The sequence below is a fragment of the Scyliorhinus canicula genome, chromosome 3 (genome assembly GCF_902713615.1).
Source record: "Scyliorhinus canicula chromosome 3, sScyCan1.1, whole genome shotgun sequence".
NCBI lineage: Eukaryota > Metazoa > Chordata > Chondrichthyes > Carcharhiniformes > Scyliorhinidae > Scyliorhinus > Scyliorhinus canicula.
Window position 1 is genome coordinate 239,430,881 of NC_052148.1, and position 27,120 is coordinate 239,458,000.

The 27,120-nt window shown below is 42.8% G+C and overlaps 1 protein-coding gene across 6 annotated transcripts in view; it reads left to right on the forward strand.

Annotated features, from left to right (window-relative positions):
- Positions 1–27,120, forward strand: part of inpp4b (inositol polyphosphate-4-phosphatase type II B) — a 1,043,608-nt gene that overhangs the window by 572,481 nt on the left and 444,007 nt on the right. Inside the window, exon 1 of one of the 6 annotated variants that reach the window (XM_038792443.1) lies at positions 23,625–23,696. The exons of the other annotated variants lie outside the window; for them this stretch is intronic. Coding sequence (XP_038648371.1) covers positions 23,676–23,696 — 21 coding nt within the window. The 5' untranslated portion in view covers positions 23,625–23,675. Of the gene's footprint in view, positions 1–23,624; positions 23,697–27,120 lie in introns of those variants that run through there. 6 annotated transcript variants of the gene reach the window in all.

Sequence of the window (27,120 nt, forward strand, 5' to 3'; positions counted from 1 at the left end):
AGTAAATCAGCAGCTAAGGCTAGAGATTACATAAATAATTGGACAAAACTAAAAGCTCTGTATCTGAATGCATGTAGCATTCAAAACAAAACAGATGAAATGATGGCTCAAATCAAAAGAAATAAGTATGATCTGATAGCCATCACAGAAACATGGCTGCAGGATGACATAGATTGGGAGCTGAATGTTAAATTGTACCCAACATTTAGGAGGGACTGGAAGCGAGGAAAGGTTGGAGAGGTGGCTTTGTCAATTAATGATGGTATTAGCACATTCGAGAGGGAGGACCTAATTCAGCATGAAGAAACCGTTTGGATAGAGATGAGAAATGATAAACGCACAATGTCACTTGTGGGAGTGGTGTACAGGCCCCTTAATTGTATCCACATGGTAGGAGGGAGTGTAAAGGAAGAAATAATGGGAGCTTGTCAAAAAGACAGAGCGATAATCATGGGGAATTTTAATCTTTTAAAAAAAATCTTTTTATTGTCACAAGTAGACTTACATTAACACTGCAATGAAGTTACTGTGAAAAGCCCCGAGTTGCCATATTCTGGCGCCTATTCGGGTACACAAAGGGAGTACTCAGCTGGTGCGGGAATTGAACCCACGCTGCTGGCCTTGTTCTGCATTACAAACCAGCTGTCTAGCCGCATATAGACTGGCAAATCAAATGGCCAAGGGAAGTCCAGATGAAAATTCATAGAATGTTTTCAGGATGGTTTCTTGGAACAGCACATTCTGGTACCAGTCAGAGAGCAGGCTCTCCGGTATTGCGCAATGGGACAGGGTTCATTTGTGCTGTCATAGTGAAGGCACTTCTAGGTATGATTAAATATGATTAACATTTGTATTCAGTTTGAGGGAGAGACAAATGGGTCGAAGACTAGTATTTCAAACTTAAATAAAGGCAATAATGAGGGCATGAAAGCACATTTAGCTAAAATGAGCTGGCAAATTGGGTTAAGGGATGATAGAGTCATTGAAAGAGGATATTCTGGATACACAGAATAGATATTTTCCAACAAGAAAGAAAAATTCCAGAAGTGGACCAATCATCTGTGGTTAACTAAAAAAAGTTAAAGTAAGTACCAAACTTAAAGAAAAAGCATATAATTGTGCAAAGATTGGGGGGGGGGGGGGGGGGGGGGGGGGAGGAAGTCAGAAGATTGGACAGAATATTGAAACAACAAGGAATGATCAAACAGTTGATGGGGAATTTCACAGTAACTTCATTGCAATGTTAATGCGAGTCTACTTGTGACAATAATAAAGATTATTATTAGAGTGCAAGATACAAAAATAGTCAACAAATTGAGTATTGGTCCTATAGAAAATGAGAACGGTGATTAATAAAGGAAAATAAGGAGATGGCAGATATATGAACTAAACTGATATTTTGCATCGGTCTTCACTGCAGAGGGTACAAATAACATCCCAGAAAAAGCTGTAAATCAGGACTGGAAGAGGGGGAGGAACACGGGAAAAATTACAATTGTCAGGGGAAGCGGTACTGAGAAAATTGTTGAAGCTGCAGGCTGACAAGTGCCTGGGTCCTGATGGACCTCATGCAAGGGTCTTAAAAGAAGTGGCTAGTGAGATAATTAATGCTTTGGTATTAATTTCCAAACATTCCCTAGATTTTGAGACGGTTCCATTAGATTGGAAAATAGTAAATGTATCTCCTTTATTCAGAAAGGGGGAGGAAGACAGAAAACAGGAAACTACAGGCCAGTTAACTTATCATCTGCCATAGGGAAAATGCTTGAAGCTATTTTTAAAGACGTTATAACAGGGCATTTAAATAAATTCAAGGTAATCGGGCAGAGCCAACATGGTTTTGTGAAAGGGAAATCACGTTTAACCAATTTATTAGAGTTCTTTGAAGAAATAACATATGCTGTGGATAAAGGATGGACTGTGCATAGATTTTAGAAGGCATTTGATATGGTGCCACATCAAAGGTTATTGTGAAAATTAAAAGCTCATGGTCTGAGAGTAACATTGGCATGGATATAAGGTTGGCTAGTTAACAGGAAACAGATAGTAGGCATAAATGGGCCTTTTCCTGGTTGGCCGGATGTAATGAGTGGTGTGCCCCAGGGATCAGTGCTGGGACCTCAACTTTTCACAATTTATATAAATGATTTGGAGGAAGGGACTGAAGGAATGGTTCCTAAATGTGTTAATAACACTAAGATAGTTTGATAGTAAGATGTGAAGAGGAAGCAAGGAGATGAGAAAGGATATAGATAGGTTAAGTATGTGGGCAAAGACCTGGCAAATGGTATATCATGTGGGGAAAATGTGAAAATTGCCATTTTGGTTGGTAAAAGAAAAAAAGGAGTATATTACCTAAATGTTGAGAGATTGCAGAGCTCAGGATCTGGGTGTCATAGTGCATGAATCACAATAGGATAGTATTCAGATACAGTAAGTTATTAGGAAAGCTGATAAAATGTTATCATTTATTGTGAGGAGAATTGAATACAAAAATAGGGAGATTATGTTTGTACAGGGCATTGAATAGGCCGCATCTGGAATACTTTGTACAGTATTGGTCCCAATTGAGGAAGAAATTAAATATGTTGGAAGCAGTTCAGAGAGGTTTACTACAATAATACCTTGGTTGGCCTTATGATGAAAGATTGGACAGGCTGGGCTTGTACCCGCTGGAGGTTGGAAGAGTTTGGAAAAAATGTAAGATCCTTAGGGACCTTGACAAGATTGATATGGGCAGGATGTTTCCTCTTGTGGAAGAATCTAGTACTCGGGGCCACTGTTTAAAAATAAGGAGCCGCCCATTTAGGCCAGAGATGAGGATAATCTTTTTCTCTGAGGATTGTGAGTCTTTGGGACTCTCTTCCTAAAAGGCAGTGGAAACTGAGTCTGTGAATATTTTAAAGGCAGAGCTAAGTAGATTCTTGATGAGAAAAGGAGTGAAAGGTTATCGGGAGTAGGCAAGAAAGTGGAGTTGAGGTTACAACAGATCAGCCAGGATCTTAGTAAAAAGGCGGATCAGGCACGGAGGGCTGGGTAGTCTACTCCTCCTAATTTGCATGTTTGAAGCAACAGGCACGATGATGCTGGCTGGTAGCAGTAAATATCCACCATCAATTGATAAGAACTTGAACGACTGAGCAACTGTTTTTGATGCTCATTCTGCTAACCCATTGAGGAGATGTGGAGATGCCGGTGTTGGACTGGGGTGAGCACAGTAAGAAGTCTTATAACACCAGGTTAAAGTCCAACATGTTTGTTTCAAACACTAGCTTTCGGAGCACTGCTCCTTCCTCAGGTTTCACCTGCCGACAAACTGCCGCTCAAAGTGGAATCTTCATTCACCTGAGGAAGGAGCAGTGCTCCGAAAGCTAGGGGTTACTGGGTTACGGGGATGGGGTGGAGGTGTGGGCTTTATTCGGGTGCTCTTTCCAAGGGCCGGTGCATACTCGATGGACCAAATGTCTTCCTTCCGCACAGTAAATTCTATCATTCTTGTGCTCGGTTGTATTAGAATAATACATTAAATAAACATGTTGAACTTTAACCTGGTTTTGTAAGATTTCTTACCATTGAGGAGAGGGTTGGGAAAGAGAGCATAACATTACCAGGTTTTAAAAATCCAGGCATGCTAGCCATACCTGAGAGGCGTCTCTGTGTATCATAGTTCAGTAATAGATGAAAATAGCAACAAACAATAGTTGCTCAAAATATCCGAGCTCTTGTCAGACAAACTAAAGAATGACCAGAGAGATGTATGAGGCGTATGAGAGCTAGCCCGCTAACGATCGCTACAGCTAGTTCGCTGTAACAATCTTTTCATATTTTCTTTCCATATTTTTGTTCCATATTGCTGCAGTGAGAAAGGAAAGGCTTACTGTAGATCCACAATTAGTCAAAGATGTGGTTGTCCATATTGTGTTCTAGTGTAACCAAGCAGAAGTGATGCCATGTGTATTGCAGGTATGGTATTTGCAATTTACAGTGATGTTAGTGCACACTTTTGAAGCATGTGAGAAGGTTACTTGCAAGTATTTTTCCATCTACCAAAACAATCAAATTGCCCATTATCTGCTGGGGTCGTTTATCTGTCCCTTTTGCTTGGAAGTGGTCAGATTTATTGCATTCTTTTGGGGCATTACCATCTCTTCTTTTTGGTCTGTTTTGCTGAATTTGTAGATCCCATCAATTTCTGGATGTTTGCTTCATTAATTTGACGTCTTCACCATTCTCTGCAATTATGGGAATCAATTTCATATTGTGATAATGGTGACTCTGACAACGATCTCATCCATATTGATGGCAACCTAATCAATGGTTAATTTAAATACTCTTGACATCTCTGCTTGATTTCAGTTTTGTTCATGAACAAAGGTAGCATTCTTCTATAGTTCTGGTAGGTGAGTGTGTTCTTTACTGTCTCAGAGAATGTTGATAATTGTTTATTGTCACAAGTAGGTTTCACTGAGTTTTGCATAACATTGGATTTTATTAACTTTTTTTTAATGCCATCTTTGATTTTCTGAAATTTAGCATGACTCAGAGAGCTAACACTTTGTGGGATACTTTTGTTTCAGAATTGGAATCTGTGAATAGGCTAATTGTGCCAACAATGCATTTTTACATTAATATGTAATGCTGTCCACTTGCTCTTGGCACCAATTGAAGGTGCTACACTTGATAAAAAACCTTCCAATGATAGCATGGCACAGCTCCCACTTGATAATTGGGTCATTAAGTTGCTTGACATCTTAGCGCCTAATAGACGTTGAAACAGCTTTGCAACAACATAACTGGATGCCAGAAGTATCTCAGATCTCAGACATTCATTGATGTCTTTCAGGACACTGCCAAACTTCACAATAATATCATTGCGAATTGCAAAAACTATAACTGCAGTACAAACCAAAGATGTGCAGGTTAGGTGGATTGGTCATGCTAAATTGCCCTTAATGTCTAAAAAGGGTAGCTGGGGTTACTGGGTTACGGGGATGGGGTGGAGGTGTGGGCTTTATTCGGGTGCTCTTTCCAAGGGCCGGTGCATACTCGATGGACCAAATGGCTTCCTTCCGCACAGTAAATTCTATCATTCTTGTGCTCGGTTGTATTAGAATAAAATATGGCTAGCCACATCTTTCACTAACTCTTGCTCTCCAGTTCTTATTCATTGTAGCAATATTGATTGTTACATTGAGCTACTAGCTCCCATGCATCTTATACGGTTATCTGATTATTCTTTAGCTTGCCTATCAAGAGGAGTTCAGATATTTTGTGCCATTGTTTGTTCATAGTTTCATCTATTAAGCCATAGTATTCAGGGAAGCCTTTTGGATATGGTTAACGAGTCTCATTACTTTTCAAAGCCTGGTAATATTTTGGCCATGTTTTCCAGCCCTTTCCTCATGGGATGCACAGAATGAGCATCAAATAGAATTTCTGCAACCTGAAACACCCATTCATGAGTGACCAATGTCCTCGGCTGTCTGCATCATCGCCGGCTGCTATCAGCCAGCATAATTTTCATGTCTGTCCCTTCACATTCAGTCTGTGAACCTCATCTTCTCCAGCAATGTGAAAACTTGCATTGAAATGGATTTGCATCAAAAGTAATTTCCAGTCACCAATTCCACATCTCATCCTTTAATTCAGCAAACCAAGGCAACCTGGCTGGCAAACTTTGGAGTGAAATCCGTGGCCATTGACAGGTCACCTCTGAGTACAACTTTGAAGTAGATAGAATTTGTGGGCCTGTAGCCTCAATTAATTCACATGGAATAGTCAGTTTGAACTTGTTCAGTGATTACCACACCTCAGTATCACTGCTAAGTATCTGACTTCCTTGAATGGGTGGCATATCATGATCAGGCTACTGTCAGGATAATTGTACAAGCTGTGGAGGCATTGCAGTTTGCTTGTAGCCGAGCAGGCTACTTGAAGATTACTGTGGCTATGGCATCATACCTCACTGTGAGATTTAATTCAGGAGAAAAGGATGGAAGAAAAATGTGGAAACAGAAAAATAAAAGATTGACCTGTTAACATCATTGAGTGCCTGTTTTGCTCCTGCCATTATTTTTTTTGCACGTTGGCCATCATTGTTCTTTCTCCACCATGTAACATGGATGTCACACAGGCCACCTAATTTATGACCAGTACCTTACATAAGTAGTCACTGTGAAATTTGCTACAGTGACTTGGAGCATGTGACACTCAGCTTCTCTCTCCACATAATGAATCACCTTGTATTTTGCATAGTGACCTTCCACGATGATTTCTCTGAGATTATTGTTTTCAATATTATGTGGTGTTCTTTGTGTTGCTTATTTCAGGATGGTTGGCGTAGTGTTCACAAAGACCACAAAATAGCTTTAACTTAAACAAAGCTACAAATTTATTAACACTACTAACTTGGATTCGACATGTACCCGTTAAGAATATATAGTTGATTAATAACATCCAACTACACTCATCTGCAGCTAATCTCACCAATGGTTTAAACTATGATCTGCAATCACTTACACTATCTGCTCCTCTGACCTTCACTAGCTATCTCCTGCATACACTCCTCCCCTAAGGATTAGCAACACTGCCTTATATAGTTGTAACTGTAGCTCCCTCAGTGGCTACCTTCGACACTACATTAACCCTTACAATGCTGATAGTTATGATAATACGAAAACACAGGCCACCTAATTTATGACCAGTACCTTATATAAGTAGTCACTGTGAAATTTGTGACAGTGACTTGGAGAATGTGACACTTAGCCTCTCTCTCCACATAATGAATCACCTTGTTTTTTGCATAGTGACCTTCCATGATGATTTCTCTGGGATTATTATTTTCAATATTTAAGGTACCTTAATTGTTTATTTTTCTTTTAAAGAATTTTGACACCATGTGGGAACAAAAATAACTCCAGTCCAATAAGTAATTTGAGCAGACACGGCCAATGGCTGGTAGTGTAAAACTAATGTTTGGAAGGGGAAACATTTTCCATCAACTGTTTTTGCCAAAGCTGACAAGTTTACATCTCCTGAACATACAACTCAGTTGTCCAGTTGGCTGAACCTTTCAATAGCTCTTTAGGTGTTGTCATCAATGAAGTCTCTGTGAAAAGTCCTGTGATGAAGGCAAGGGTCCAGATTTTGGCAGCAGTGTATTTGAAATTTGCACCACAGGAGTTTTTACAGAAGTTGTTCAGACAAATATATTTATTTTAATCACCAGACCAGCAGCAGCAACAACCCACAATTATGTTGTGCTCTGCTTGTCAGAAAGTCGTCCTGGGGTGCTTTACAGATAAGGAAATGAAAGGGACACAGTGTGGGAAAGAAAAAGAATAAGGTAAAATAGAGTTGAGGAGTGACCATGAAAGCTGTTGATGTGTTGGGCAGGCTGGGTCTATGTGGACTGTGTTTGATGCAGTGTAGCGAGAGACAGACTTCCAACACTTGATAAGATGCAACACGATTTTATTCAACATCTAACTATTTTACATGTTCAGGCAGCAGGGTAGCATGGTGGTTAGCATAAATGCTTCACAGCTCCAGGGTCCCAGGTTCGATTCCCGGCTGGGTCACTGTCTGTGTGGAGTCTGCACGTCCTCCCCCTGTGTGCGTGGGTTTCCTCTGGGTGCTCCGGTTTCCTCCCACAGTCCAAAGATGTGCGGGTTAGGTGGATTGGCCATGCTAAAATTGCCCGTAGTGTCCTACAAAAAGTAAGGTTAAGGGGGGGTTGTTGGGTTACGGGTATAGGGTGGATACGTGGGTTTGAATAGGGTGATCATGGCTCGGCACAACATTGAGGGCCGAAGGGCCTGTTCTGTGCTGTACTGTTCTATGTTCTATGTTCTAACTGTGGGTTGACACTATGCTGAGTTGACTGGAAACCTGAGGGTAGCCTGACCAGACTTACTGACTACCACATGGTGTTTGCACTGGCTATGCTCACGGGCTCTGACTGTCTCAGAGGCTGGATCTCGAGAGAGCAGGAAAACTGGTGCCCTCTGGCTTTATAGTGGTCGTGTCCTGTCTGGTGATTGGCTGCTGTGTTCTGTGTGCTCACTGGTCATCCTGTGTGTCAATCACTGCCTGCACTCCATTATATACATGGATGTATATTATGACAGCTGTTGGCATGAAAAGTCTTTAAAAGGACTTGAAAATCTTAAGGGAAGAAGTAAGCTAAGGAAATTTAGAGGTGGGGAATTACACAGGGTGGAAGCCTGAGGGAAGGAAAAGTATCTTGAAAATGACTTGTAGGAAGTGGGAAGTCATTGGCAGAGAATGAGCATTAGGATAGTTAGTGGGTTTTTTTGCAGGGAAGGACGCTGACAGTGACACTTAGAGTGTGTACGTCGCAATTATGGAAGGTGACAGCACAGAAGCTGCTGCAGAGTATTAAAGATGTTGAACCTTGCAGTAATAACGGTTTTACACAGGGATTCGGGGTAGAGTGGGTCAGTGTTGCAATGGTGGCATTATTGATGGGAAAATGTCGAGAAGAAACCTCATCTCTTGAATCAAGTGGGATTTTGTCATGTTGCTTAATGTTACTTAAATCCTTAATGTTTTTTGATCAAATCAAAGGCTTTCTAATTCTTGTGTAATTTTGCAGAATATTGGTAATATTCAGAATAGTTGGGGATAGTCATGGTGATTTCTACTGCACTGTAACCATTATTAGGTGAGTCTTGATTCTAATATGACTTAATTGACCAAATCAACATGTTGAAACATTCGCCATCCATTTGCTCAAAGTAAGAAGCAAGCTTGTGACATTTGTTGTGGTGAGCTCAAGATGGAATGCAGAGTCATGGAATTAGTGACTTGGGACACTAACTTAGCACACTATTGTTGCACTGCAGGGAGCTCAATATTAATTGAATACTTGTTAGAAAACTATGAAAATAAAGTTCTGGAAGAGGTGCTGACTGGTCCATCAAGCCCTTCCATCTTTAACTCCCAACGTTGATTAAACAAGTTCCAGGAGAGCGTGATGACGAGGAGACACCGAGAGAATCAAAGAATGGTTGCAACACGGAGGAGGCATTTTGGCTTATTGTGTCCGTGCCGACTCTCTGCGAGAGCAACTCGGCTAGTCCCACTCTCCTGCCTTTTCCCTGTGGTTCTGCGAATATTTTAATCTTCAGAAAATTGTCCAATTCCCTTTTGAAAGCCATGATTGAATCTGCCTCCACTGCATTCTCAGGCAAGATATTCCAGATTGTAACCACTTACTGCATTAAAAGAGCTTTTTTTTTAATGTCAACTTTGCTTCTTTGGACAATCATGTTAAATTAGTGACCTTTGATTCTTGATCTTTACACGACTGAGAATAGTTTTCCCCTATAGACTTTTACGACTCCCTCATGATTTCCAATGCCTCTACAGAATCTAGAAGTACATAGAATGTTTTCGGTACATTTTCTTAAGGCAGCAAGTTTTAGCGCCGGCCAGGTAGCAGGATACACTGGATCTGATAATGTACAATGAGACAGGATTAATTAATAACCTCATAGTGAAGGTGCCCCAAAGTAACAGTGACCATAAGATGATTGAATTCCATATTCACGTTGAGGGAGAGATGAGTAAATCTAAGACCAGTGCTTTGAATTGAAATAAGGGTAATTATGAGGGCATAGAGACATTGTGAAGTGAACTGAGAAATTAGGTTAAAGGATAAGTCTGTAGAGATGCAGTGGCAAACATTTAAGGAGATAATTCAGAATACTCAGAAAAGATACATTCCAATAAGAAAGACTCCCTCGGGGAAGGACATGCCATCCGTGGCTAACTAAAGAAGTGCAAATTGAAAGAAAAATCTGCAAAGATGAGTGGCAGGTCAAAAGGTTGGACAGAATATAAAGAACAGCAAAGAATGACTAAAAGATTATTAAGAAGGGAGAAATTTAAGTATGAGAAAAAGCTAGCTCAAAACATAAAAACAGATAGTAAGAGTTTCTGCAGGTGGTAAAAGGAAAAGAGTATGTGAGTGTTGGTCCCAAAGAGAGTAAGAATGGGGATTAATAATGGAAAATAATGAAATGGTGGATGATCAGAGGAAGTATTTTGTGTCTATCTTCACTGTAGAGGATATACATAACATCCCATAAATAATTGTGAATCATGAGGTGAAAGGAAGGGAGGAACTTAAAACAGTTACAATAATGAGGGAAAGGTTTCTGAATAAATTATTAGAACCAAAAGCTGACAATTCCCAAGTCCTGATGGACATCACCCTAGGATTTTAAAAGAAATGGCTGCTGGAATAGTAAATGCATTGGTTTAAATTTTCCAAAATTCCCTAGATTCAGGAAAGATCTCATCAGATTAGAAAATAGCAAATGCAACTCTTCCATTCAAGAAAGGGCAGAAACAGAAAGCAGGAAACGAGGCCAGTTAGCTCAATATCTGCCACAGGGAAATAACAAGGTCATAACTGAGCACTTAGAACATGCAATCAAACAGAGTCAATATGGTTTTGTGAAAGGGAAATGCTGATTGACTAATTTATTGGAGTTCTTTGAGGAAGTAGCAAGCAATGTAGATAAAGGGGGACCTGTGAAAGTGCTGTACTTAATTTTCCAGAAGGCACTTGACAAGGTGCCACATCAAAATTTACTGTGCAAAACAAGAGCTCATGGTGTAGGGGGTAACATATTAGCATGATTAGAGGATTGTTTAGCTAACAGGAGTCAGAGAGGGACATTTTATGGTTGGCATAATGCAAAGCGTGGAGTGTCACAGGGATTGGTACTGGGGCCTCAACTTCTTTCAATTTATATGAATGACTTGAATGAAGGGACCAAATGCTGATGACAAAGATAGGTAGGAAAGTAAGTTGTGAAGAGACATAAAGTCTGTGAAGGGGCATTCATAGGCTAAGTGAGTGGGTAGAAATCTGGCAGTTAGAGTATAATGTAGGAAAATATGAACTTGTCCACCTTAGCAGGTGTCATAATATACACACAAGTATATGATGGTGCACAGACAGACGTTGATTGACACACAGGATGACCAACAGAACACAGCAGCCAATCACCAGACAGGACACGGCTACTATAAAGCCAAAGGGCACTAGTTTTCCCGCTCTCTTAGGATGCAGCCTCTGAGACAGCCAGAGCCTGTGAGCAACAACACGAACATCCACCATGTGGCAGTAAGATAGTCTGGTCAGGTTAGCCTCAGGTCTCCAGTCAACTCAGCATAGTGTCAACCCACAGTCTAAGTATGTTCAACAGTTGGTTAAACATCCAGCAGAGGTCATTCAATAAAATAGAATTGCATTTCTCCAAGTGTTGGAAGCCTGTCTCTCTCACTGCTATGGTAAACGCAGTCCTCGCAGACCCAACATACCCAACACATCAGCAGGAACAATAGAAAAGCAGCATATTATTTAATAGAGAGAGATTGCGTAACTCTGAGGTACAGAAGGATCTGGGTGCCCTGCAACATGAATCAGGAAAAGTTAGTAAGCAAGTACAGCAAGTGATTAAAAAGGCAATTGGAATGTTATTGTTTATTACAAGGAGAATGGAATATAAAAGCAGGAATGTTTTCCTACAGTTGCACAGGGCATTGATGTGACTACATATAGGGTACAGTGAGAAAATGTTGTCTACTTATTTAAGAAAAGATATAAATGCGTTAGAAGCCATTCAGAGGTGGTTCACCCGACTGATACCTGGGATTGAGGGCGGGGGGGGGGGGGGGGGGGGGGGGGAGGCAGGAGGGGAGCATGCTATCTTATGAGGAAATATTAGACAGGCTGCGCCTATATCTATTGGAGTTTATAAGATTGTGAAGTAATTTTATTGAAATATGCAAGATCCTGAGGGGACTTGACAGGGAGGATGATGAAAACATGATGTTATCCCTATGCGAGACTAGATCTAAGGGAAACAGTTTTAAAATACGGGCTCTTCCATTTAAGATGGAGATGAGAAGAACTTTTTTCTGAGGGTTGTGATTTTTGGTGTTTCATTCCGTAGAGAGCAATGGAGGCAGGCTCAATGAATATTTTCAAGGCTGATACAGTGACTAACAAAGGGATCAATGGTTTTGGGGCTGATGCAATGCGGAGTAAAGAATTATTGAATGGCAGAACAGGCTCAAGGGGCCGCATGACCTACTCATGCTCTTAATTGATATGTCCTAATGTACTCTTTGCCTTCTCTTCTGTAAGGTGCACAATTCTAGCTTCCATAGAATCCTTACAGTGCTGAGGGAAGCCATTCGGCCCTCAGGACTGTACTGACCCAACTAAGAGCACCCTAACTAGGCCCACTCCCCCGCCCTATCTCTATAACCCCACCCAACCTGCACATCCATGGACACTAAGGGACAGTTTACCATGGCCAACTCACTTAACCTGCAATTCTCCAACCAATCCTCGTAACTGGTTCCTTGGATGAGGGACTTAATTCTTGCAAATCTTTTCTCCACCCTCTCCAAAATTTTCAAAATCATCGGTGCCCTAAATTTAATCAATTGTTCCAATACGCACTTGCCTCGATATGCAAATAATAACTGCCAACATATTCAAACATATCCAACTTATTTTTAAATATTTCCAGTGAAGCTACAGGAGCTGTAAACTTGCTCCTTTTTTATTCATTCATGGGATGTGGGCATTTCTGACAAGGGCAACATTTATTACCCATCCCTAATTACCTTTGTGGAACTGTTGGTGACCTGTCTTCTTGAACTGCTGCAGTCCATGTGATAAAGGTACCCCAACAGTCCTACTAGATGGGGAGTTCCAGGACTGGATTCTCAGATTCTCCGTTACGTCAGCAGAGCACTCATGCCCAGTATTTCCTGACAGCGTGGGGTGCCCACAATGGAAATCCCCATTGGCCGGCTGGCGGGATGGAGAATCCTGACCCCAATATTTTGATTTGATGACAATGAAAGAATGGCATTATATTTCCAAGTTAAGATTCTTTGTGGCTTGGAAGATAACTTTGAGGTGGTGGGGTTCTCGTGCCTGCTGACTTTTTCTTTCTAGGTGGTAGAGGTTGTGTTTGGAAGGTGCTGTAGAAGAAGCCTTGGTGAGCTGCTGCAGTGCATGTTGTAGATGTTACATACTGCAGTCAAGACGGGTGGGGGAGGGAGTGAATGACAGTTTGACTGTAATACAGTGTCAGCAAATAAGGTCCATGCAAAGAATTGTGGTTAAAATAAATGCACAGCACATTTGTAGTAAAATAGATGAAGCAGCAGAACAAATGAGGTTTAGTTTACTCACCATAAAAGAGATTGGACAGGATTTTGCATTTTGGGTGGGATCCTGGCATGGGGGCCAAATTCGGTTCTGCATTATATTACGATTAGTCACCCGGTAGTGATTTTGCTTGAGTTGGCCAGTTAATGGCTGGAGGGCATGTTTACATTTTCACAATAGGATGCCCTCCAGCATGGAAGGAGGTGCGGGGTGGGGGGTTGCTGCTTTCTGTTGCATGCAAGGTCTCTACCTTAAGCCACTCTCACCTCAGCTCCTGTGCCCATGTTTGAATCAAGTTCTGAACAATATCTAGGTTGAGCCTGGCAAAATCCAAACTAAACATTATTGAGTAAGTGCTGTTCGATAGCATTGTCGGTAGGTTCTTCAGTTACTGCACTTGTTCCAGGATAGAGAGAGAGAGAGAGAGAGAGAGAGAGAAAGACCACTTCAGCTTGTTCTTTCTGCTGAAGTCTTTTTCAAAATTTCTCTCTTCTGATGATCTCTGCCTCTGTGGCTTGGCAAACCAGTTCTTAAAGGCCTGTTGACTGTATATTTCAGAGGAATTCAATTATGTGACGAATGCAGGATTGTAGATATATTGGATTATAAACATCTGGCAAGTTAAGGGTAAAAGCCTGGGGTTAGAGTGTGTTTGACTGCAGTAGTCATGTTTTTAAAATAATCTTGTTTTGCAAGACCAGAAAGCTTTTCGCAGCCAGAGTTAAATTGACTATCGTAAAAGCCTGGGCTAATGCACTTTTTTTCGTTGAAGTTGGCCTTGAATTTTGTTCTAACTCATTCCAGTTTGCAGAATTTCCAGTCAGTGGACGGTTTTAAAAATCATATTTCAAAAATAAAAGAGGTGGAGCTTCATGAAATCTTATTCCAGTCAGGAAGGTATCTTTACCTTCTTTGACAATTGATGTTATAGCATTGATCTTTGATATTTGACGGGATAATATAATAGTCTTTTGTGAACGTACTTAAAATCATTTTCCAGCATAACAATTCTGAGCTGACGTTCCTTGAGTTTCCGACACTTAGTGCAAATATCTAGGATCACACTGCTGCCCACAAACTCCCACATGCTGCTGATGCACCACACCCTCTGCTCTGCCACCTTGATTTAAACTTGTTTTATAAATTTAATTCATAAACATTTTTTCATAATTAATTCACTTGTTTTAGTGTTGTATTTTTGAAGTAATTTAATTAGCTTAAATAATTAATTTAATAAATTATTCATTCTACATTCCTAGTTTTCAATACTTACTACTTCAAGCATAGCAAGTGATAAAGACTAAAGGAGCTCCTCCTTCCACCTCTGCATTGTGTTTCCCTCTCACAAATTCTCAATTTGCCAGTACATTTAGGATGCATTCAGTTCACATTGCAATCAATGGTTATGCTCTATGCCTGACAAAATGCAATGCTGATTTGACACCAGCATTGCAGTTTCCAAATGCTACATTCCGGCCTACACCCACTCGACCTCAAAGTTGAATGTGACGCTAAACAGTTTGAGGATGCTCCCACTAACACTATTTAAAGGGGTATTGAATTGCTTTCAGGTTAGTTGCTGTATTATATCTTGTTGCCAATGCAATTGCACACGTCTTTAGAACTTTTCTACATTTGCTATTATGATCCCTGTAGAGACCAATAACTTGCAAAAACTAAATTAAATTTCCACTGGCCAACTGAAAGGAATTGCAGGACAATTTTTCAACTTTTAAGACTATTACTGTAACAAGCAAGTAAAAGGTATTTTACAGGCAACTTATACTTTAAGCTGCAGAAAGATTCACTTGTTGATGCTTTAATGAAACTGAAAATCTCCCTCCAAGTTTATACTTTGTTGTGTCCCTTAAGTAGCCACTCTATTCTTCTGAAATCCATCTGAAGTGTTTCTTAGCTCCCAGGGATTGCTTTGCTTCTTTTCCTTTCCCAGCCAGATAATTTCTATTCATCAGAGTGAAGTTAAAGTCAACTGAACAGAGCATTTAGCGGGGGTGTTCCTTGCCGGTTGTAGCCTGCTAGTCAATGGCACTTTGCCGGTTTTTTTGGCCTCAGGAAGATTTTCTCCACTGAGGCCATAGTTAGAGGCTCGACAGCAGGAAAGGTTCCTCGCAGATCGGGGCACCATTTTGTCTGAATCTCCCTCCCTCACTCCACTTTCTGGCCCCTCCCACATGTTTTAACCCCCCCCCCCTTAACCTACCCCCCCCCCCCCAACCTTGGGGAGGTCTCTGGAATCCTCCCTTCCTCTCCAAGTGTCAAAGCCCCCATGGCCTCGACCCCAGGCAGTGACAACCTCGGCACTCTGACACTGCCCGTCTGGCACCCTGGCAGTGCCCCTGACATCCTAACAATGCCACCTGGGTATCCAGAGTAACCTGGGTGGAGTGCCAGGCCTGCAGTGCCAAGGCACTCAGGTGCCAGGGGAGTGCCAGTGTACCACTCTGCCCTGCGCCCAACAACCTGGGAGTTTCCAATGGCCCGGGAGACCTTCCAGTTGCTATTACGTTTGTGTGGACCTGTAGTGAACAGCATCTTGGCAACATCTCCCAGGTGCAGCCGGTGAGTCCTGGGTAAATCAGGTAACCGGGTATAATATTTAGCTCTGGATCTCATAATGAGGGCGAGATCCAGATTGTGCCATGTGGAATGAAGAGGGTGGCTTCCGATCAGCCTGGCATGGAGCCTGATTTGGGTCTCCTGCTCGATTCACCCGTTGTGCCTGGATCTGCACCAAGTGCAACAGGGTCGCTGAATCACACGCCTAATCTCCGAATTTGTTTTACATGAGGATTATTCTTGGGGTTTCTCTCACTAGCTCAGGCTAGGCAAATCTTCCAGTTTCATTTAAGTCCTTGGTCTCTTCAATCCGAGACTTGCGTGGTGAACCATAGAGACATGCTGCCTCTTTCTCTTGATTCTCTCTCCCATCTAATTCTGGCACACTGGGCCTTTCTGTGAGGTTCAGTGATATTTTAAGGAACACATTGTAAGCCAATCCGGCAATAGCTTCCTATGGGCTCTCTCAAAGACCATCTCCATACTAATATAAATCGTATGAGCTTTGTATCCAAGGAGAAATGCAAATTAGCTCTCCCTTAGATCCCCAACTCATCTTGGAATTAAATGGACAGTTTAAAGTATAACCATACATCATTAATTGCTGCTCACAATTCAGTCTACTCTGCATTCGGGAGACTAAATGCAGACTGGGTGACCGCTTTGCGGAACACTACTCTGTCTGCAGACATGACACTGACCTTCCCTCTCTGAAGAAGTCTTATGGTCTCAAACTATTAACTCTGTTTCTCTCTCCACTGATGCTGTCTGACCTGCTGAATCTTTTCAGGATTTACTGTTTTTATTTCAGATTTCTAGAATCCACAGTGTCTTCCTTTTATTCTTAATCAGAGTCCCTACAGTGCAGAAGGAGGCCATTCAGCCATGAGTCTGCACTGGCCCTGCGAAAAAGCACCCGATCTAGGCCCACTATCCCTGCCCTCGCCCTGTAACCCCGTAGCTCCACCTAACCTGCACATCTTTGGACTGTGGGAAGAAACCAGAACACCTCGAGGAAACCCATGCAGACGTGGTGAGAACGTGCAAATTCCACACAGTCACCCAAGGCCGGAATCGAACCCCGGTCCCTGGTGCTGTGAGGCAGCAGTGCTAACCACTGCACCAATGTGTTGCCCCAATACAACCCTGGGACTTTGTGTCAGTCTATTCAGCATAATCACAATTAATTTTGCCATCGTCTACATGTGTGAACATTTTGCACCTTCTCTCCAGGAAAACAACCTGAGTCATTCCATTAGTCTTTAACAACTAGGCCACCCAGGTATGTTGACAGCAGAATTCGGAACACGTCACTTGACCCCTTTCATTCCTCCATTTTACACAGTCCCAAAGCAGCAGCATGTTATAAAATCTCACATTTGTAACAGTGCCAAAAGTTTGAATTGCCCCATCACCTCTATTTACAATATTTTTCTGATTTTTTTCTTTACACCTTATTAACTCTTCTCTCATGTCACGATGCACTCTTTTGTTCTTCTCCCCTAGGCTACTCCGCCTCATCAAATCCATACCTGTACATTTCATCACCCCTTGACTATTTATTCTCCTGCTGAGTGTCCCAACTTGTCCTCTTTTTAGATTAACGTAGAGCTTCCCTCCATGTGTCTCTTGGCTTCCTTTGAAGGATCCATCGATGTATGCATCACTACCGCCTTTAAGGACAACAAGTCACCTTAATCCGTGGCATACATAAGTCACATACAAAGAGCATCCAGTAGTAATTATTGTTGCAAGTGAACATTGTATTGGGTTTCAGCCAATTAATCCCATATAATGTATTTGCGTAATTCTATGTAAAATGGCTCATTTTGTTGTGAGTTACCTGACAGGTTATAAGGATTTGTTTTAATTTTTCAAACTTTTAGTGATTGCTCAGTATGTTTAGCGTGCTAAGCCCACAGTTCTCTGCGATGTTGGTGTTTCTCTGATTCTACCTCTTGCGCATCTCCAATTTTCATTGCTCCACCATTGGCGCCTGTGACTTCAGTTCCCAAGGTCCTGGGCCCCCCAATTCCTTCCCCAAAGTTACCCATTTCACTTTTCTCCTTTTAAGTTGTTCCATTTTAAGTTGTTTCTTACGTGGGTTAGTGCAACATTTAGTTTGATAACACTCCTGTGATGCGTCTTGGGATAAATGCTAACGGGTAGATAAATGTTAGTTGTTGTGGTGTGGTGCTGCAATTGGCTTTAGTATTCCTGATTTAGAATGTGACAATGAGAAGAAACTCTGCTCCTGATCGTTATCAGTGTTGCCAATTTTGATGAGTGGAATACTATCCCACTAGCGTCACTAATAACTGTTGCCAATTCTGCACCGGAGATGCCAATAATGTTGCCCTTCTTAATATTGAGTAATATTGTTTTTCAGAGTAGCCAGGTATCAAATGATACCACCCAGAAGGTTCAACCGGATATTGATCAAAGACCCCACAACCAGTCAGTTAGTTCAAGTTCAATAATGGTTTATTTACACACAAGATTAACTCTCACATGCAACATAAAAACACGACAAGCTAAACTACACCGAACACTACAATGACCTGTACTTAACTTTCAGGCACCCGGCTTTGGCAGAGGAACAAGAGGATATGGAGTGGCTGGGTCTGGAGAAGTAACTCCGGTTCTGCTGGGCTTATCCGTCTGGTAGCGATCATTGATCTTGAACTTGCTTCTGGTCATGGTGCTCCAGTTGGCTTCAGGTATAGGCCGGGCCGAAGAGTGCCGGTGTGCCAGGGCCAAAAGAGATCGAACACATGGCAGTGTCTCTCTTTATCCTTTGGGGTTTTGCGCTCTTTTGGACGATACTTCACTTTGGATGCAATAATTCGGCAGGCTTCCATCACTGCCTTCGATTTGAGCCAATAAAGGGTCGGGTGCCTTGATGGCTGGGCGTGTCCTGAGTGGTCATTGACCTTGGCTGTTTGGGCTTCCTGGGTGAAGGGAGTGGCGCCAATGTGTCCGGAATTGTATCTGATACCTGAGTACCAGTCCTTTGTCCTGGGGAAATGGGTGATTAGAATGCAAATCGGCTCGGGGTTTCGATACTGTCTGGTTCTCTGTTAAAAAATATACATTCAGGTTCTGAGTTTGCCTGAATCCTGTAATGGTCATATTTCCCTTGAATCTTTGCAAGTATCCATGTTTCCTTTGGAAGTGGCCATACCAGGTGGCTACACCAGCATAACCTGTTTTAAAGTGTGTGTGAATGAGTGTTAACTGAGAACAGGATCAGACTGAAATCCCTCCTCCCAACCCTGCAGGTGAATAGTTTGTTATCATCACTGTCAGTGTTCACAACCAGATATCAGAAGGTACCCATAGAACTGCCAGGAGAAGAGAAAGTATACAAAATAAATAAACTTTAAGCACATTTAGGCCAGCACACAAGACTCACTCCTTTGCAATAGGGGGCATTTGAAGGAGTTTGCATATTTGCATTCAGCTGCAGAATGGATAAGTAGCAAAAGATTGCAGATGTCGGAAATCAGAAACAGAAAATGCTGGAAACACTCAGCAGGTTAGAAAGCAACCGTGGTGAGAACAAGCATGTTAGTATTTTGAGTGTGTAGACACTTGCTTAACACTTTGTCAGAACTTCAGCATGAATCCATTTCCCCGAGTAGAATGTGGTGTAAGGACAGGACAGAAGTGATGGACTGATTATCATATCTGCCACTCTTGCTGATCTGTAAACAAGACTGCTGGAGGTGGCACAGTCTTCTTGTTGTAGCTGACCTAGCCTAGCCATTTCCAAATTGATTATTATTATTTTTTAAAAAACCTTCAACAAAGATGAGGCAGAGTAGATTTTCAAAGATGCATGGACAATGTATCTTATTCCAATCCTGCCCCAAAGTATTTTTTGATGTTATGTAAAATGTGCATTTGTTATCACAAGGAGGCCCAGGGGTCTCTTGCTGCCAAGTTAGGATAACAGTGGGACAACTAACACTTTTACTGGGGCTAATTTCTGGAGCATGCATTTGCAGGTAAATGCGGAAATGCCGAAGCTGCTGTTAGAGAGACCCTCCTCTATAGGGTGTGCAGTTTTAGTCAATCTAGATTTGGTGTTTAAATGACTGTAATAACATGAACCTGTTGTAATTTTCCACTAGTTCCTCACTAAAAACAGCTGAAAAACAAAGGACTGGTCCATTCAGGAGAAACTAAAATTTTGACAGTGTGGTAAGAGATAAGATTGCTGAATAGCCTCACTGGTCCTGAAAAAATAATTTTACTTATGTGGTTTCTCATTCCCTCAAAAAGTAATTAGGGATGAGAACTATTGTTCTCCCTCTGGAGGAAAATTACACCCATTTTACGATTCCCATGTGAGTGCAAAGCGGGAAGCAATTCCATAACCCTAGCCATGTAAATTTATGCATGGTGAGGAATGTGAGAGATTTCCGAGGGAATCCCGTTACTGGGCCGCTATTTGGAGTGGGCGACCTGATAGCAAAGTCCCGTGGCCAGCCGCCACCCCTTCCCCCCTCCCCCACACTGCAAATCAGCCCCGAACCACCCCCCTGCACTGCAAAAGCTGCCCCCCACCACCAGACTGCCTGGGTGCCCTGCCTTCGCTGAGTGACCCAACCTGCCAAAACCAGGGACCCTTTTAATAGGGAGATCCCCCCCCCCCAAGGGATGCCTGTAATAGGGACACCCCCCAGCAACAAAGTAACTACCTTAACCAAAAGAACCGTCACAGATATCCCTGAATATAGGGACCCCACCCCCTACCAAAAGGAATCCATCCACCAAGACCCCCTGACTAATGGGATACCACCCCCCAGAAAAGGGACCCTCTGTCTGGAAGCTAGAGAGCAGTCCAGTTAGGGGCAGTGAAAGAAAATTACAGCTGTAACACTTGGCCCAAAACTCCACCTGCCCATTCCTGGAAGGTGAACAGCTGTAACCTGTATCTTGACCCCTCAAATCCAATAGCTGGAATCCATTGATTATTTTCTAGTAGTGGGCTGTGATTGACTCCACAAACCATCTGCAGCCTTGGTTCATTCATCTCCCTTCATGGATGAGTAACTCTTAGTGGTGCATTCTAGGTGCACTCAAGCATATGATTGGAATGCACACCACTCTTTGTTGTGGTTGATGTTTGTAAGCATTGGGGTTTCATTGGGTGGGGTGGGGGGGGGGTTCTCCCTATTGCAGAGGACCTTGGGGGTGGTCTCCCAATTACAGGGGTCTATGGGGGTTCTCCCTAATACAGGAGTCCCTGGGTGATCATCCTCTTACAGGCTCCCTGGGGGGTTCTCCCTATTACAGGAGTCCCTGGGAGGTCTCCCTATTCCAGGAGTCCCTGGGAGGTCTCCCTATTCCAGGAGTCCCTGGGAGGTCTCCCTATTCCAGGAGTCCCTGGGAGGTCTCCCTATTCCAGGAGTCCCTGGGAGGTCTCCCTATTCCAGGAGTCCCTGGGAGGTCTTCATATTACAGGAGTCCCTGGGAGGTCTCCCTATTGCAGGTGCCCCTGGGGGTGGTTTTCCCTATTAAAGGAGTCCTGGGGGGGAATCTGGTAGAGGAGGGGTGGGCAGGTAGTGTAATGTGGGTGTGGCCCACTGGGAGGTCCTCTATGACAGACTTACGAGTACTGAGAGCATCTGTGATCCACGCCAACATTATTCCTGGCCCTGACAAACATTCCTGACAAATAGGATTAGGTTGGCAGGCCAAGTGTCTTTCATGCATCAGTGCAGACTTGATGGGCCGAAGGGCTTCTTCTGCACTGTATTATTCTGTGAATTTCTCTCTCCCTTAATCCAAACTGTCTTTCCCAATCTTTATTCTGCTTTTTGTATATCATTTAAAAGTAATTCATATATTCAGTTTTATATTCCTGCGGAACTTTAACTGCCAAGGAGATGGTTTGTGTGTGGGCAAGCTGGGTGGGGGTTAAATCCCTTAAAAATGTCAGCACGTCAAAAAACCATTAACTTCTGGGTTTTACCGGATTGAGTTCCCAGTGAGCAGCAAACCCCTGTCGAACTGTTTGATCAGTCATTTAAATGTTTAAATAACTTACGAATTGTGGGTGCCGCAAGTGCACAGGTTTCCCAAGCTCAATTAAACTTGCCAGGGTCCACATGTGAGAGAACAGTGAGAAGCCAATGATCACTGAAACTGGCAGGCTTGAAAGCCTTTAAACATTGAGACTGCACAGCTGCTGGCTGGCCTATGTGAAAAGCTTGTGCTCAAAGTATTTTTTTCTGAGAGCTTGATTTCACTGCTTCACAGGTGATTTCTAACTTCTTGTAAATCATTTACCTACCCCTTGAACTTTATTCACTATGATGTAATCTTCCCTGCTGAGAGCCTTCACTGCAGCATGGGAGCAACTTGTGGACCCCTGATGAGGAGGATGAGCAGCAGCAACAGTAGTGTCTAAAGCAACAGGAGCAACATCAGTAGCAACATTAGCTGTCTTCTACTCAGCAACGTGCCCCTCCACAGGGCTAAGGGGGTGGACTTGGTCCAGTTTGAAGGAGATGATATTCGCAACACACATCTACAGGTAGAGGACTAGCTTTCTTAATAATAATAATCGCTTATTGTCACAAGTAGGCTTCAATGAAGTTACTGTGAAAAGCCCCTAGTTGCCACATTCCAGCACCTGTTTGGGGAGGCTGGTACAGGAAAGCTGAGGATCAGTGGGTCATGGGGCACAGGCTTCCATGGGAGTTTTTTTGACTGATACCTGCATCCTCCTAGACCAAGACTTCCTTCTGAGTGAACGAGATGAGTACACATTGCCAGTGACCATCAAGTGGCTTTCATTGGAGGGCTGCCCACAGTTTGTCCTTGGAGTTATGTGCTCTTTTCCCTTGCAAGGAGAGGAGAAAGCAGAGTGTGTGCAAATCACATTTTGTGGCTCAGAGAAATGCTAAATTGACATTCTGCCCTATGTGATTCCATGAGGGTACTTCAATCTGATTGAAGAACCTTGCTGTTATTCTCCCTGTTGCCCCGATGCTCTGTAGAGATTGCTACGTTGGAACAGATGCCAGATTCATAGAAATTGCCACTGACCAGCCTCTGAAAATGCTGTGGGTAGCTGTCATTGTAGTGTACACGGCAAGTACCATTCTTTCACTGCTGGGAGCAAACCCAGGCCAATGGTTGTCGGCACGGCATTCATTATTTATTATTATTATGACTGAGCTGATCTAGAGCCATCAGACCCCAAGGAGAAATAATGTTACCAGCCCCTATTGAAGGGAGCGACTTGACTTACCCCAAGGCGGTAGGTTTCTGTTGGTACCAACTTTGACCCTATTCTTTCCATGGGTACCGCGCCAATCTACATTATTAACCTATTTTCTGCAGATGTACCGTGAAAAAATATTTTGACCAGAAAGTAGAGCCCGCCCTTTAAATTTTTATATAATCACTAATTGATACTTTCACATTTTTAAATGAACAGAGCTTTTCCTCTTCATGTCTAGTAGGAGATCCGTTTCACATCTAATCGAAGAGGTGGATTCAAACTGATAATGATTTATAAGTGGTTTGGTGACAAAGCCATCTGCAGGATAGAGCAACAACCAATGAGCAGCGAGGCTTGTGCCAACCCAGAAACGGCTGGACTAAATTGCTACATTTTTCAGTTGTCTCAGTGAAAAGAGAGAGATGCCAGGAAGTTGGTGGTAAATAATTTATCTGTTGAGTGCTTGTTGACTCTTTCATAAAATTGCATACACGTTGAAAGCATTCCTGGACTAACGTCAGAACACAGAGATTGACAATGAGGTCCCTCAATTAATACGGTCTGTTTCGCTTGTCAGGGTATGCTGCACAAAATCTGACTTTAGCAAAGCAGCAGGTATGGAAAGAAGTAATGGCTTGTGAGACTGGAAAGGTAATAAATAAATCTTGTGATATTATAGTGTTTGTGAATGAATTTTAGACAGACGTGTGGGAACTGGAAGTGAAAATAATTGACTTGGAACTGGAAACTCAATATGAAAAGATATCAACAAAATCAGACACTTACTTCAATGAGTGGAATTGTCACTGACCAAATTTGGTTATATCTATCAGTACAGCTCGTGTATTTATCAAAAGGTTTTTTTTTAAATGCGCATTTCTTTTTGTATTGAAAGCTCCATACACTCTTGTGGCTTCTCAATGTACTGTCGTTCTTTGTAGTTGTTCAACTGCCAGAAATAAACCACTGTTAGGCGTGTGATGAGAAACAGTTGACGTTTTGTCAGTGGTATTTACTGGCTGGAGTTTCGACTGCGGTTGCAGATAGTAAGCACTGATATGAAGTGTGGACGTTGTTATTTTTAATTGAGTTGGGGGTGGGGGGGGGGAAGTTATTTGAACCTAAAGATTGAGATTAAATAAAAGGTTGCCTGAAGTACATAGGCATGGCTTTATTGCAGATGAGGAAAATCCCTTAAGATGTAATCATTTGAAAACTGTCACTGGCATTGGTTCTGATGAAGCGTTGTGTGGCTGCATTGTTATATTTTGACAAATTGAATGCATGCTTTGATAAAACATTGCTTTATTTACTCGATAAGCAATATGTTTAGTATGATTAAGTCTTTAACCAGTATGTCCTGTTATATGCCTTGTTTTGACTGATAATTCATCCTTATGTTTTGACGCCTGTCAAAAATTCACCCAGCCTTTGATCATAGATCATAGAATTTACAGTGCAGAAGGAGGCCATTCGGCCAATCGAGTCTGCACCGGCTCTTGGAAAGAGCACCCTACCCAAGTTCAACACCTCCACCCTATCCCAATAACCCAGTAACCCCACCCAACACTAAGGGCAATTTTGGACACTAAGGGCAATTTATAATGGCCAATCCACCTAACCTGCACACCTTTGGACTGTGGGAGGAAACCGGAGCACCCGGAGGAAACCCACGCACACACGGGGAGGATGTGCAGACTCCGCACAGACAGTGACCCAAGCCGGAATCGAACCTGGGACCCTGGAGCTGTGAAGCCATTGTGCTATCCACAATGCTACCGTGCTGCCCTTAAATCTTGATCTCATCTGAATGCCACCTTCCGATGTATAAATTTACAACTGGCCCATTAGCATTACGTTATTAGACCTGCTGATGTACTGAGTTTTGAAAGACCTAAAATCCTTCAACAAACTTGTCAGGGAAAGAGTAAGAGATTCTTGCTCCTACTTGGTTTGCAATGTTTCCTCCTCCTTTGGTAGACTGGAGAACGTTGGAAACTGTACCCATGTTTAGTAATCTTTGCGTTCAATTTGAATAGGAACTTTGATTCACCACTCACGTTTTTCACCACAGCTAGACAGATCTAAAAATAACGCACATATTCATGTAAAGGTGGCTTCTTCTGATGTGATAATTTGAGTCTTTCAAAATCGAGACTTCTTTGGGGTCTGCTGAGCTTAGCATCTGGCATGTGAGGGAAATCCACACAGTAGGTTTTGCTGACATGGAACTCACACTTTCTCACTGTAGAAAAAGACCACACGTTACTAATTTTCAGAGATCTCAGAAACTTGGGGACCCTGACAGTCTTAGGGACCCGCAGATGTGCACAGAATTTCTGATGGAATTAAAAAAAATTAATTTACAGGATTTGGACGTCGCTGGTTAGGCCAGCATTTATTGCCCATCCTGAGTTGCCTTCATGAACCGCTGCAGTCATTGAGGTGTAGGTACACCCACTGTGCTGTTGGGGAGGGAGTACCAGCATGTTGCCCCAGCGACAGTGAAGGAACAGCGATATATTTCAAAGTCAGGGAGGTGAGTGACTTGGAGGGGAATCGCCTGGTGGTGGGGTTCTCCGGTATCTGCTGCTCTTTTCTTTCTAGATGGTAGTGGTCGTGGGTTTGGAAGGCATTGTCAAAAAAACCTTTTGTGAGTTACTGCAGTGCATCTTGTAGATGGTATACACCACTGCCACTGTTTGTCAGTGGTGGAGGGTTTGAATGTTTCTGGAAGGAGGAACAATAAAGCGGTCTGCTTTGTCCCGGATGGTGTCGAGCTTCGTGAGTGTTCTTGGAGCTGCAGTGATCCAGGCAAGTGCAGAGTACATTTCTGATTTGTGCCTTGTGGATGGTGGACAAGATTTGGAGGGTCAGGAGGTGAGTTACTTACCGTAGGATTCCTAGCCTTTGGCCTGTCCTGGTAACCACAGTATTAATATGGTGAGTTCAGTTCCTTTTCAATGGTCACTCCCAGAATGTTGATTCTGGGGGATTCAGTGGTGGTAATAGCATTCAATGTCAAGGGGTGGTGGTTAGATCTTCTCTTGTAGGAGATGATCATTGCTTGGCACTTGTGTGGCGCGACTGTGACTTGCCACTTGTCAGCCCAAGCTGGATATTGTCCAGGTCTTGCTGCATTTAGACATGACGGACTGCTTCATTATCTGAGGAGTCGCGAATGGTGCTGAGCATTGTGCAGTCATCCGCAAACATCCCACTTCTGATCTTATGATGGAAGGGACATCATTGATGAAGGAGCTGAAGATGACTGGGCCTAGGACACAACCCTGAGGAACTCATGCAGTGATGTCCTGGTGCTAAGATGTTGGACCTCCAACCACCACAACCATCTTCCTTCATGCCAGGTATGACTCCAACCAGCAGAGAGATTTCCCCTGATTCCCATTGACTCCAATTTTGCTAGGGATCCTTGATGCCATACTTACTTGGTCAAATGCTGCATTGGTGTCAAGGGCAGGCACTCTAACCCGCCTCTGGCATTCAGCTCTTTTGTCCATGTTTGAACCAAGGCTGATTTAGCTCACTGGGCTAAATCACTGGCTTTTAAAGCAGACCAAGCAGGCCAGCAGCACGGTTCGATTCCCGTATCAGCCTCCCCGGACAGGCGCCGGAATGTGGCGACTAGGGGCTTTTCACAGTAACTTCATTGAAGCCTACTCGTGACAATAAGCGATTTTCATTTCATTTCATAATGAGGTCAGAAGCTGACTGACCCTGGCAGAATCCAAACTGAGCATCCTTGAGCAGGTTATTGCTGATAAAGTGCCGCTTGATAGCCCTGTTGATGACTCCTTCCATCACTTTGCTGATGATGGAGGGTAGACTGATTGGATGGTAATTGGCTGGGTTGGATTTGCCCTGTTTCTTGTGTGCAGGACACACCTGGGCAGTTTTCTACATTGCAGGATAGATGCCAGTTTTGTAGCTGTGTTGGAACAGCCATTGAGTATCCAGTGCCTTCAGCCATTTCTTGATATCACATGGAGTAAATCGTATTGGCTGAAGACTGACATCTGTGATGCTGGGGACCTCCGGAGGAGAAGGAGATGGG